This window comes from Polypterus senegalus, chromosome 5, assembly GCF_016835505.1.
Source record: "Polypterus senegalus isolate Bchr_013 chromosome 5, ASM1683550v1, whole genome shotgun sequence".
Lineage (NCBI taxonomy): Eukaryota > Metazoa > Chordata > Cladistia > Polypteriformes > Polypteridae > Polypterus > Polypterus senegalus.
In genome coordinates, this window is record NC_053158.1 from 207,177,511 (window position 1) to 207,190,910 (window position 13,400).

A 13,400-nucleotide genomic window follows, 5' to 3' on the forward strand; every position below is an offset into this window, starting at 1 on the left:
AGCCACCAGGGCGGTCGCCCCCACGTGGTATTGCAGATCGTAACTTTAGATCTTCAAATGAGGGTCTGCTCAGAATTCCAAGAGTTAAACTTAACAGAAGTGGTGAGGCGGCAGGCGGGCAGGCGGGCGGGCGGACGACCTTCTGCTGTTAGGCACCTCAAATCTGGAATAGCCTGTCAATAGGAATTCACCAGGCTGGTACGGCGGAGCTCACTGCTGAGAACTCATTACTGTAACATGGCCTTCTCATAACTTCACCTTCATCTAATCCTGATGCTCTGCATATTCAATTCATTATCTTTACTACTCATGGTGGCTCTCAAGTCCATGCTGACCCCTACTCTCTCTTCTGTTTCTTTTCGCTGTTTTCTGTGGTGGTGACCTGCGCCATCGCCTCCTGATCAAAGCACCGTGAGGTCCTACATGGATGGATTAAAAGCCAGAAGTCTACGTGACCGTCATCATCAAGTCCATCCACGAGAATCCTAAACACAGAGGACGGTTTCATTGATGTTAAGTAGAATGCCTAGAGGGGGCTGGTCAGGTGGTCTTGTGGTCGGGACCCCCTGCAGCTTTTATTTTTTCTCTCCAGCCGTCTGGAGTTTTTTTTTCTTTTTTCTGTCCTCCCTGGCCATCGGACTTTACTCTTCTTCGATGTTAATCAGGGTTGTCTTATTCTAATCCTTACTTTGTCTTTTATTTCTCTTTCTTCATCATGTAAAGCCCTTTGAGTGACATCATTTGTATGAAAATGTGTTGTTGTTGTTGGAGGAGGCGTAAGTCCTCCTCCTAGGGTCCTCCTTCTGGGCGCCCGACTGGGTACCACCCTCAGCCACTCGCCACAACGGGTATCTCCTACCTTCATGCCAACTCCAAACTCCCCTGGCTGGGCTCAGAATACTCCTGTTTATAGCCCACCCGGCAGTAAATGAGGCGCGCAGCACGGACGCAGGGCGCTATATCACCTGACCTCCCACCATAGCCCCCTGAGCCCGCGCACCTTCAGCGTCCACTTCTTCTATTGGCTCACCAGCCTCTCGTCCGTCCCGTCCGATCCTCTCACCTGCTCCTCTCCGGTTGTCCGCTTTTGCTGCTTCCTCATAGAATGTTAGTGAAACTCGAGGGTCTCGCTGTGAGCCCATGCTGACCGATGACTGGCACTCCTGTTCTGGCCAAGTGATGTCCCACCTTTTACTTAACACTTCCTTCAATGTCTGCAACTACGGAGGGCCGCTAAGTCTGTGATGCGTTTGGTCAGCGGTCAGTGAAACTCTTACTTGTGTGAGATAATCAGGACTCGCTAGCACCCTGATTAGTGACTGATGTGAGGGGCGCTATATTAGCCAAACACACAAAAACAAAGTCAAAGGGTTGGGCACCGTCCCCGTTTAGTAGGGCAGACTCATGCCAGGGTACGCTCTTGACAGACTTGAGCCCAGAATAGAACTGACTCAAACCAACATGGCTGACATGTACAGAATGAAACAGCAGGAAGTGATGTAACAAGACAGCGGCCTTCTGGGATTGGAGTGCCATCATCTGGAGGGGTGGAACCGGAAGTGACATCATAAGGGGTTCTTTAGCCAGAAGTGATTATTGGGCTGCTTCTTCAGTTGATCTGCGGGTAAAAGAGGAGAAAGAGTCGGGTGGGAACATACAATTACTTGAGCCCATAAACTGTCTCCCAATCGCACGTGTGTGACGACCGAAATATCAGAGGGCGGGACAGGGATTAAGAAGGGCAATGGGGTGTTCAGTTATATAGCGCCCCCAACAGGGCTGTGCAAGTCACGGCAGTTATATGTAGGCCTCACCTGGAGTGCTGGGTACAGTTCTGGTCTCCATTTTACGAAAGACACAGCAGCACAAGAGAAAGTCCTGAGAAGAGCAACCAGACTGGCACAGGACAATGGAGAGCCACTGAGGGGCAAAACCTGCAGGAGGAGAACCTTTACAGTTTAAGGAAAAGGAGATTAAGAGCTGACATGACAGAACAGGACAGCAGCCCTTAGTGGGGCTAACAGGATGTTATGTGATAAAGCGGCCCCCCATTGTGTAAACTACAAGGATATAGTTAAAGCGTGTGGCACGCTGGTGAGACCCAGTGCCAGTGCTGGGTTATTTTACACCATAGACCAAGCTTATTGGCACACCGACTGACTGTTCAGTAGTTAACCCAAAGGAGAAGAGCAACCAGGATGATTCAGGACTATGGAGAGCAACTGAGGAGGGAAAATTGAAGAAGGTCAACTTTTACAGTTAAAGTAAATAGGACTTAAGAGATGACATGGATTGAAAGGACAGAAGCTGTAAAGAAGACATTATGGGGTGTTTGGGCGCTTTGACTGTGTACAAGTCGAGAGAGAGAGAGAGAGAGAGAGAGAGAGATTCTACTTAACACACTTTTTACTCTCCATGTTACAGAAAGACACAGCAGCACCAGAGGAAGTCCAGAGAAGTCTTACCAGACTGATTCAGGACCATGGAGAGCAATAGAGTTTGGAAGCTAGAAGAAGCTGAAGGCAGTGGAGGTTAAGAGCTGACATGATGGAGAGGACAGAAGCTGTTAGGAAGGCTAACAGGATGTTATGTGATAAAGCGGCCCCCCATTGTGTAAACTAAAAGGATATAGTTTTAGTGTGTGGCACGCTGGTGAGACCCAGTGCCAGTGCTGGGTTATTTTACACCATAGGCTAAGCTTTTTGGCACACCGACTGACTGTTCAGTTGTTAACCCACGCAGCTGGGTCCCCCTCTGCCTCCCACCCTCACCCACACCACATCCTGATCTGCACCCTTGGTGAAAGCCTCATATGCCTTAATGATGGCATCAGCCGTGGTGAGACCTCATCTGCAGTGCTGTGTTCAGTTTTACTCTCCATATTACAGAAAGACACAGCAGCACAGGAGGAAGTCCAGAGGAGAAGAGCAACCAGGATGATTCAGCACCACGGAGAGCAACTGAGGAGGGAAGATTGAAGAAGGTCAACATTTACAGTTAAAGCAAATAGGACTTAAGAGATGACATGGATTGAAAGGACAGAAGCTGTAAAGAAGACATTATGGGGTGTTTGGGTGCTTTGATTGTGTACAAGTCGAAAGAGTGAGAGAGAGAGAGATTCTACTTAACACACAATTGAGGCCTGACAACTGTGTGCAGTTTTACTCTCCATGTTACAGAAAGACACAGCAGCACCAGAGGAAGTCCAGAGAAGTCTTACCAGACTGATTCAGGACCATGGAGAGCAATGGAGCTCTGAAGCTAGAAGAAGCTGAAGGCAGTGGAGGTTAAGAGCGGACATGATGGAGAGGACAGAAGCTCTTAGGAAGGCTAACAGGATGTTAGGTGATATAGCGCCCCCCACGTGTAGAGCACAAGTCAAGGGAGGTTATAGTTAAAGCGTATGACACACTGGTGAGGTTCCTTCATGTTTCTCATCTTCATTCTTCATGTTCAGCATATGACAAGAAAGACAGAACATCATCAGAGAAAGCCCAGAGGAGAAGAGCCAAGTCAATTCAGGACGATGGAGAGTAACTGAGCAGAAACGAGTGAAGGAGATGAACATTAAGGAGATTAAGGGGCAGCAGGACGGAGGTGGACAGAAATGGTTATGAGGACTAATAGGATGTCACGTTACATGCAAGTCATAGAGTGTCTACTATAACACAGTAGTGAGGCCTCACCTGGAGTACTGTGTGAAGTTCTGGTCTCTCTTTTATAATGGAAGACACAGCAGAGCCTGAGGCTGATTCAGGACTACAGGGAACGGCCCAGGGGAGCCTGAAGAAGCCGAGCCTTTAGAGTTTCAACAAATGGAGATTAAGAGGAAAAACGATGGAAGTGTTGTAATGGGACGTACGATTATCATCTGGCAGTTCTGATGTCTACAGTACAGCTTAAGGGACTCCTACGTTACATAACACACTAATGAGGCCTCACTTGGCGTGCTGTGTGCAGTTTGCTGGTCTCCATATCACAAGGAGAAGACACAGCAGCAGCAGAGAACATCTAGAGGAGGACATTGAGAACGATTCAGGACTGCGTTCAGCAATCAGGGAAACAGCCAATAAGATCGACAGGATGATCGGTCATATAGCGCCCTGATGTGCACAATGCAACTCAAGAAACGTTATTCTTAAACTGTATGGCACACCAGCATGGCACCTCTGGCACTGGGTCCAGTTTTGGTCTGTAGTGGTAGAGAGAGAGAGAGAGAGAGAGAGAGCAGATACAGGTGACAAGGACAATTCAGCACCATGGAGAGCGAGTGAGGAGGATGAGGAGAAAAGGAAAGACACAGCAGCACAGGAAGAAGACCAGAGAGTCTGACCAGGCTGCTTCAGGACAGTAGACAGCAATCAGTGAAAAACATCACTTTGATAAGATGATAATACTAAGATGTTAGGTTATATAGCGCCCTGACTTAAACTACATATCACATGAGTGAGGCCTCACCTGGGGTACTGGGTGCAGTTTTGGCTTCCACATCTGCTCACCCTTTTGAAATATCACAACTGTATTTGCCAGCTTCCGGTCTGCCGTGCAGAAATGATTAAAGGGGTCTCGTTCTTTACTCAGTGACCCCCTTAATGGTGCACTCCACCCAGAAATGATCTTCTCTATTGGTTACTCACCCCATATTGTTTGTAGTGATGACTATAAAATTTCCTGATGCAGTAGATGTCAGTGGGAACCGACAGTGGACAACAGCAAATGACATCAAAAAGTCCACGAAAAAAAAAAAGCAAACCTCAAACTACTCGAGTCGAGTGATCCACCAGTCAGGTACGCCGTCTTCATCTCCAAATGTGTGAGTTTCAACTCCAATATGATAATTCAATCGGACAGATCAGGAGAGCATTAAGGTTTTGAAATCCAGACTCGCATTTCTCCTCCGTCCTTGTTTGTTAAGCCACAGCTTTGTCATTGGCTGTTTGTGAAACTTCAGTGATGATGTGACCTTCTGTGGCTTGACGAGCAACTCAGAGATACGCGAATGTCACACACGGCCTTCATCTGACGATGACTCTACACGGTGCTCTTTAACTCTCTATTTGTACACGTCTCCGAGACCACGCCCTGTCACATCAGCTGAACAGTGGCCAATGAAAGAGCAGGACTCCTGACCAATGAATGAGCCAACTGTCCGACTCGATAAGATGCTTAATCACGGCAGGGTGACGGGGCAGCTGGAGCCTAAGTAGATATGACATTATAGTAAAGTATAAGATAAGAGAACTCTATTATATTATATTATATTATATTATATTATATAACTAGTTGTGGTTGCCTATCTAAGACAGGGGAAATCTAAATAACCAACATGGACCTCAGTATTAGCGTTTGTGGTGCACCATCTATTGAAATGTATTCTGTAACACACATAGTTATAAATTAATAGTTGAGATATGATTGGCTACAAAGCTCCCGTTTTGTTATCTAGTTACAGAAGGAGCAGGTGATGTGACCTACCTGCTCAATGAGGTGAAGCCCCAGAATCAATGCTTCAAGTACAAGGCCATCTGAACCACTAGACCACCCACTAGATAGACAGATATGAAAGGTGCAATATAATAGATAGATAAATAAACAGAGTGAAAGGCACTATAAGATGGATAGAGAGATAGATAGAGTGACAGGTGTTTTATAATAGATAGATAGATGTGAAAGACACTATATTATTATGTAAGTGATGGTGGTGACATTTGTCATGTCATTTCTTTTCTTTTTCCACTTGGAGCACCGGCTCATGGCCACATGGTGTCAGTAGTGGGATTTGAACCCACAGCCTCAGGGTCTCAGTTTCTTTTTAAGCCCGGAGAAGCAGCACTAGCCTTACCCATCAGACTGGCGTCAGCTCCTGAAATGTCCTACGGGTGGCACGTCATCAAGTGGTTAAATAGCGATAATGTGACATGTCTAGGACTCTTACCCCATCTATAAGCCTGGCAGAGTGGGTGCCCTTTACCCGAGTTGTGTCCTCAGGTGCTCTCATTCCCTTCCTGGTGGTTTATTTGATTTTGTCTCCTGTGATTTTTGTCCACTGACCTGTCTGGGTGGCAGGGATTTGTGATGTGTTGGTCCCTCACAAGACGCCGTCCCTTCTGTCTGTCCAGGTGGCCGTGTACGATGACGTGAGCACCGAGGGCGGCCCCTCCAGAGCGCCAGGGCACCCGAGTGAGCGGGAGGAGGTGTCCGCCACCCACGTCTCCATCTTCACTCTCCACCTCGACGGGTTCAAAAGCCTGCACCGCCACTTCCTGCGCCTGCCGGACGGCGCCGTTCTTGAGGTAAATTTACTTCCCAGTTTTTATGAAGTCGCCCAAAATGTGAGCTTTAACAGACGAATGGAGCGCCGCGCCGCGCCGCGTGCCTCTTGTCAATATGGGCCTCAATTATTTATTACAAGAGAAAATGCTCTCCGAGCCCCCGGGCTTTGCTGAGTTCCCTCAGACCGCCAGGACGCTCACATTTGATCGATTCGTGCGGTTAGTTTTGCTGCTTGGTTTTTGTTTTTCTTTTTCTTTCCAAAGTGACTTACAAATCCCAGGCCTCTGCCTCAGTTGTTTCCTGCTTTCTACTTCATGAGGTTTCACAGATGGGCACCTCAGGCCCCCTTGGTGTTGGTGAGGCCAGCAGGGGGCGCTGACCCTGTGCTCTGTGTGTGTGGGGGGGTTCCAATGGCCCAGGGCGGTGACGGGGACACTGTGCTGAAAAACAACGGGCAGTGCCCTCAGGGCGAAGCAGAGGTCCTGACCTTCTGTGGTCATTAAAGGTCCCTGGCCATCCCTTGAAAAGAGTAAGTGTACCCCGATATCCTGGCTAAATTGCCCACCCTGGCCTTCTTATCTCCCGGCATCCCCTAATGGTGAGCAGACTGGCACACTAATGGAGTGACCTCCCATTATCTGTATGAAGCACTTTAAGTAGGTTAGAAAGGCACTATATAAAACTGACACCCCCGAGCCCCCCGACTCCATGCATGGCCTTGACTTTGGGCCACTCAGTCACCTCTCACTCTCATTGTTTGAACATTTGACATTTTCCCTTATGGTCTGCCAATTTTTATTGATGGACAGTTCAGACCTTTTCTCATTTTTGGTGTCACCAGGGGGTTTTCTAATTCGTTTTTTTGTCACATCATCTGTGGAGCCTTGGCAGCCACGTGTCTTATGTTGAGCACAAGAATCCAAAAGTCGCCCCCGTTTGTGAATTCAGCAACAGCTTAAAGAGCTGAAAGTGACTTGATGTTGTCATTGACGCCATTTTGCTTTCCGTTAGACTCGGCCATTTTGTGAGTGCCGTCGTTAGGGTGTGACTCCCGGTTGCCAAGGGCGTGGCCTCAGAGGTCAGGACTTCTTTAAAAGGTCGTCTCTGGCTCTCATTTCCTCCCCAAGCTTTTTGGATTCTCATGGCCTTTAGTTGGCATCTCTCGCTGCTTAAAGGTTTCTGAAATTCTGACTACTCTTTTCAGTTCACGTGTTGGTTATGATGACAATCTCGGCGGTCGCAACTTTGCTGTGCTTTAATCCCCGAGTCCAGCGCCTTTCTAAAACGGCAAGCAGAGCATTTGGATGAGCTGCGCTGATTTTATTATCACTGGATTCTGAATGTCACTGCAGCGCCTTTTCAGTGGGCACCAGCTGTTCTGGTGACATGTCCTTAGGGGGTGTGGCCATCACAAGTGATGTCATTTGAATGACAGTATAAAGTTGGTGGTGCTTGTGGCACATCATCCAAGATGGCGGTTAAGACCTTCTCATGTCACACCTGATAAACAGGTAAATTAGCCCACTCATGTATGCATGTGGAGTTCACTTCAGTAATGTGGGACCATGCAGCGGACGGGGTGGTCCACTTGAAGGACATGAGGACACCCATGACCTCATCAGTCACTGAACTTTGGACTTTTGTAGACGGAGAGGCAACTCAACTGACATGTGAAACCTGCTCAGCCTCATAGGCTTTGCCTGCCTGTAATTAATGGAGCAGATAATCCATCGTGTCTGTCACAGATGGGGGTCTCCTAAAGTAGGGCCACTTACTGCACAAGTACGTTCATTTCACGGCTGCCATATTTGCTGGTGTCCGTTTGTGTTGACTGACTGGCTGACTGATTGATCCCAACTTGTCACCCTTAATTCCCTTCCACTGCATCCCAAAAGGACAGCCAGCTCACTGCATGGACCCTGTCATGAATGATTGACGGGCGGCCCCTCCCACTCGGAGGAATGAATGGATAACAGACCCCCTCCCCTGAGAGGCCACGCCCCCTTGAAAGGACAAAATGGGATGAATTGAGCAGCTCAACAACTCAAAAGAAGGAGGGCAGAGCAGCTCATCGAGGCAGGGTGGTCCGCACCCCCCCGTCAGCTCTCCAAGTCATTTTTGAGTCTCTGGTCTTTCTTTCTTTCCAGACTCAGAGCCTCCACCTTTCTGTTCCTGTTGATACTTTTCCAGATTATTCGCTTGTATGCTGTTTGTATATTGGAGTTCAAGGCACATTGAGTGACTCAGGTAGGCAGAGTCTGATCTCACAAGGTGGCAATCCATCCCATAATATAGTCATCAGGCCTTCCATAGCAGGCCTCCTTGTTGATGAACTTTCTGCTTGGCATTCACTCTCATGTTATCTGTGCTGATCACATTGAACCTCACTGGCACTGTGTGCCCTCTAGGTGGCAGACTCACCTGCCCTTCAGACATCTTTGTGTTCACAGGTCTGCTCGCGGCTTTCTAACTCTGCTTTACTCGTTCACTGCAGGTCTTGAGGGACAGCCATGAAATTACAGGCCTACAAGTGGAGGTCACCACCGGCATGCAGAAACACTTCGGGGAGACTGAAAAAGAACCTGCGCTACGCAAGAGGAAGAAGAAGGCGGTGTGGCGTAAGTGTGAACCAGGGGGTGCAGCATGGCGAGAGGCGGGTATCATGGCACTGCCAGAGAGTCCAAAGAGCAGGAAAGATGGAGGTCAATGCTGTAGGAAAGGCTCTATATGGTGGAGAGATAGATAGATAGATAGATGTGAAAGGCACTATATAATAGATAGATAGATAAATGAAAGGCACTATATAATAGATAGATAAATAGATTGATAGATATGAAAGGCACTATATAATAGATGGATAGATCGATAGATGTGTAAGGCACTATATACTAGACAGATAGATGGATAGATAGATAGACAGAGTGAAAGGCACTATATAATAGATGGATAGATAGATAGATAGATAGATGTGAAAGGCACTATATAATAGATGACAGATAAATAGATCAATATATATGAAAGGCACTATAAGATAGATATATAGATAAGTGAAAGGCACTATATAATAGATAGATGGATATGAAAGGCACTGTATGACAGATAGATAGACAGAGTGAAAGGCACTATATAATAGATGGATAGATAGATAGATAGATGTGTAAGGCACTATATAATAGATTGTACTTTATCTCAAGGGGACATTTAGTTTTTCACAGAAGCTTCAGTGACTTTTCCACGTGTGCAAGGCGCTATATACCAAGACTCTTGATTTCCTCTTTGAATTCACATGTCAATCAAGAAGAGCCAGGACTGTCACTCTGATGTCATCCTTTGTGTGTCTCCTACATGGTGATGAGTTAATGAATCCCATGCACCATTCATGGGGTCCTCGTTATAAGGAAGCCCCCCACCATTTGTTCACTACATTTTCACTGTGATGTCATAAAGCAGGTGGCCCTCGGCTGTGGTGTGTTTCCCTGTTTGCTAGTCAGGGTGTCCCTTCAGTCCCCAGACAGGCCTCACTATAGCGCCCATTGTAAGTGTGTTTGTGTTTGTAGAATGAATGGCGCCCTCTACAGTAGGCAGGTGACGTGACTTGTATTGTGCCAGTTTCAGAAGGTGGCCATATGAGGGAATGATTCAGGCTCGTAGGACGGTGGTCAGTGGGAGCAGCAGAAGTGACCACCCTGGCTGCCATTTATCTCCTGATCAAGATGGCACACTTTTTTAAGTGATGAGTAAAGAGGCATCTGAAGATGAGGCACAGATGACTTGAATACAGGAAAGGCCCCGACACAATGGTGGCAGTTCTTTCAAATACCCCGGGGTCATCATGAATTGTTTTCATTTTCTTTGTTTTCTTTTTCAGGCTCTCCGAGAGTGAAGCCGACAGGAACAACTCGTTCAGAGTCCAAAGCTGAGTTGATCGCTTCCAGAGCGTGAACATCTGCTGAGAACATCTTGGCAGTGCAAATGGGGGGAATAGGGGGGCACCGGCGCTATGTGGCTATCAACTGAGGTGCCTTCGCTAGTTCAGGTCTCGACGTCTCCCTTCAATGCTCAGACCACCAGTGAGCCGCTGACACCTCTGGAGTTCCTTTGTGTTTGTGTGTGTTAGAAAGAAGAAGAAGAAGAAGAAGAAGAAGAAGAAAAGCGCCTCATAGAGGACGACACAGGTCACTGCTGGAGAATACCAAGGACCCAGTGGGTTCCAGCCCTCCATCTGTCCATTCATCTACTTTTTCATTCTTCCGACTGTCCATTATGCCTTCTGTTTATTTTTTCATTCCTCCGTCTGTGTTTGTCCATCCATTTTTCCTTGATCGCCACCTTCTACTGCATTTCTTCCTCCATTTATTCATTCATTCCTCTGACTATCTGTTGTCCATCTCTCCACTCATCCCTTCACTTATACATTTACCTTTTTTTCCATCCATCCATCCATCCATCCATTTGTGTGTCATCTCTTCACTCTTCCCTTCAGTTTGTCCCTCCAGTGTTCATTTGTTCAGTGATTCTGTTCGTCTGTCCGCCTAACCCTTCATCCCTCCATCTGTTCTTCCATCCATCCATCCATCCATCAGTCCATGCGGTCATTCAACTTTCCATTACTCCTCCCATTTATTTGTCCATCCCTTTAATTATCCACTTTCTCTCCATCCATTTGTTCAGCTACTCCTCTCTTCATCCTTCCATTTCTCTGCCACTCCATCTGTCCATTCAGCCCATCAAGTAGCCATTTTGTCCTCCAGCTCTCCGTTACCCTCAGATTTCTCCGCGCCCCTGTCTTGTCCCTGCCTGATCCCACACCGACCTCAATGGATGGAAGGCACGGATGATCCCCTGGACGTGGCAGCTGTGCCCCCCTCAAAGCCATTGCCACACAGTGGGCCCCCAGAATGTCACCGGCAGGCTGAGCCACCATGTGACGTGTGTCCCCGGGTCGTGGACAGAGAGAGGGCATCCAGCCGGGCACACGTGAGGACCTCATACAAACCCTTGTGCCCACCCATGTGGCTGTCCAGTGTGACAGCCAGGCCTTGTCACTGTCACTCTCTAAGGGTTAATGGCCTTTTTTTTTTTTTGTTCCTTTAATAAGATTGTTGTGTAAACTATTGTAAAATCTGCTGTACGTGGAAGAAAGTTAAATATGTTTTATATTACAGCAATTAATGACCCAATAAACAATGTAAATTAATGATTCCATTAGGAAATTAACTGGGGTCATTAGGTCCTCTCGGCCGCCCCAACAAGATGAAAAATGAAGATTCTAAAAGTCACTAATCAGAAGCAGTGATAAAATATCAATATCGGGCGCACATTAAGCGGGATAATATTCCGGCTGCCTGATATGTATTGAATTTGTGTCTGGTGGCTGTAATGAAGGAGGCCACAAATCACGGCTTAATGGGAGTCTCTTTATACATACGGCTTAATTAAAGGTTGTGAGCTTATTAACATGTGTCTTTGGCATTGAACGCCGGGGATGTCATCTGTGCACACAGGACGGGGCTGTAAAACTTTTATAGATAGCCCATCATATTAAACTCATAGCTTCACGCGGAATCTTAATAAGCTGTCATCTCCATTCAAGGAGACGGCTCGTTTTATAGGAGGCCATTACAGTGGGCCTCTGTGGCGGGAGCACCTTGGGGACCTGCGGGGATCGGCCTGATTATCCACGGTGGCAGTCACGTCTTACGGGGAGCAGAGCTTCATTCGGCCATCGATCACCCGATTGGCCTAAACGGACGGTGGCACGAGGGCGGCTGATGGCTCGATATCCGCTCCGGGTCGAAGCTTGTGGTGCACCCTGTCGGACGTGTTGGAGGCGCCTCAGGTACAGCTAACAGAACTGGGAGAACTGGCAGGGGCGTGGCCACACGCCGGGCTCTCCTCCCTTAGCCCCTCCTTTTTCTTGCACTTGGCCCCACCCTTTGGCCCTCTTTTGATTTAAACTAGGTCCCAATTCCAGCTCCTCCTTTTCAGTCACTCCCCCTTCTCTCCACATTGGGCTCCACCCTCTGTTTTTCTTTTGCCCGCCCATCCTGCTTTTAGCTCCTTATTTTTCCTTTACTGGCCTCACCCTTAGCCCCTCCATTTCTTTCAATTAACTCCTCCTTTAGCCCCTCCTTTTATTGCTCAGGGCCCCGCCTTTACTCTCCTTTTGCCTGCACTGGGCTCCGCCCATAGACCCCCTTTTCTCATTGGGCTCTGTACTTAGCTCTGTCTTCTCATCCTTGGTGCCGCTTTTTCCTACTTCCTACTCTTAACCCCACCCTGTTTTGCAATCAACTTCTCCCTTTGCCCCCCCCCCCTTTCCTGCCCTCTTCTTTTTCCTGTTTTAGCCCCTCTTTTTTTGGCACTGGACCCCACTCCCCATCTCCTTCACCTTTAGCCCCTCCTTGTCTTACACAGAGCCCCACCCTTAATATTTCCTTTTTCATGCCATGGGCTTCACCCTTAGCCCCTCCTTTTCACACTGGACTCTGCCATTAGCCCCTCATTTTCATGTGCTGGGCTCCTCTCCTTTTTCAAACTGGGTCTCATATTTAGCTCCTCCTTTTCAGCCTGGGATCTGCCCATATCCGCTTGTTTTCTTGCCTTTAGCCACTCCCCTTTTCCCTGCGTGGCCTTTCTTTTGCACACTCCTCCTGCTTTTAACTCCTCCTTTTTTAGGCTGCGCTCCACCCTAACCCCCTCCTTTTTCCTTTAGTGGGCCTCACTCTTAGGCCCTCCATTTATTCCACACTTAACTCCACCCATAGCCCCTCCTTTTCACACTGGGCTCCGCCCTAAGCACTTCCTTGTCCAGCAATGGGCTTTGTCCTCTTTTTCCTATTTTCGACCCTGCCTTTAACCCCTCCCTGTTTTTGCATACAGTATATCTCTGCATTTGGCCCCTCTTTGTCTTGCTACCCCATTAGCCCCTCTTTTTCACACTTGCCTCACTTTGAGGTCCTTCTTTTCACTTTTCACCTTTTTACTGTGGTGGCCCTTTGCTCCTGATCCCACTTTTACTGAATTGGCTCCTGACTTTCTTTTCTTGCACCCCCTCTTTTTTGCCAGCTCTAAGCTCCACCTTTCATCTCTTTTTCTTCACACCTCTCCCACTTGTAGCTCCTTCT

At 47.8% G+C, this 13,400-nt stretch overlaps 1 protein-coding gene across 1 annotated transcript in view; it reads left to right on the forward strand.

The window, feature by feature from the left end:
* ofcc1 (orofacial cleft 1 candidate 1) overlaps window positions 1-11,686 on the forward strand; it is a 186,146-nt gene extending 174,460 nt beyond the window's left edge. Inside the window, exons 17-19 of the mRNA XM_039754152.1 lie at window positions 6,120-6,293; window positions 8,768-8,891; window positions 10,142-11,686. Coding sequence (XP_039610086.1) covers window positions 6,120-6,293; window positions 8,768-8,891; window positions 10,142-10,215 — 372 coding nt within the window. The 3' untranslated portion in view covers window positions 10,216-11,686. The remainder of the gene's footprint in view (window positions 1-6,119; window positions 6,294-8,767; window positions 8,892-10,141) is intronic.
* Window positions 11,687-13,400: the final 1,714 nt, after the last annotated feature.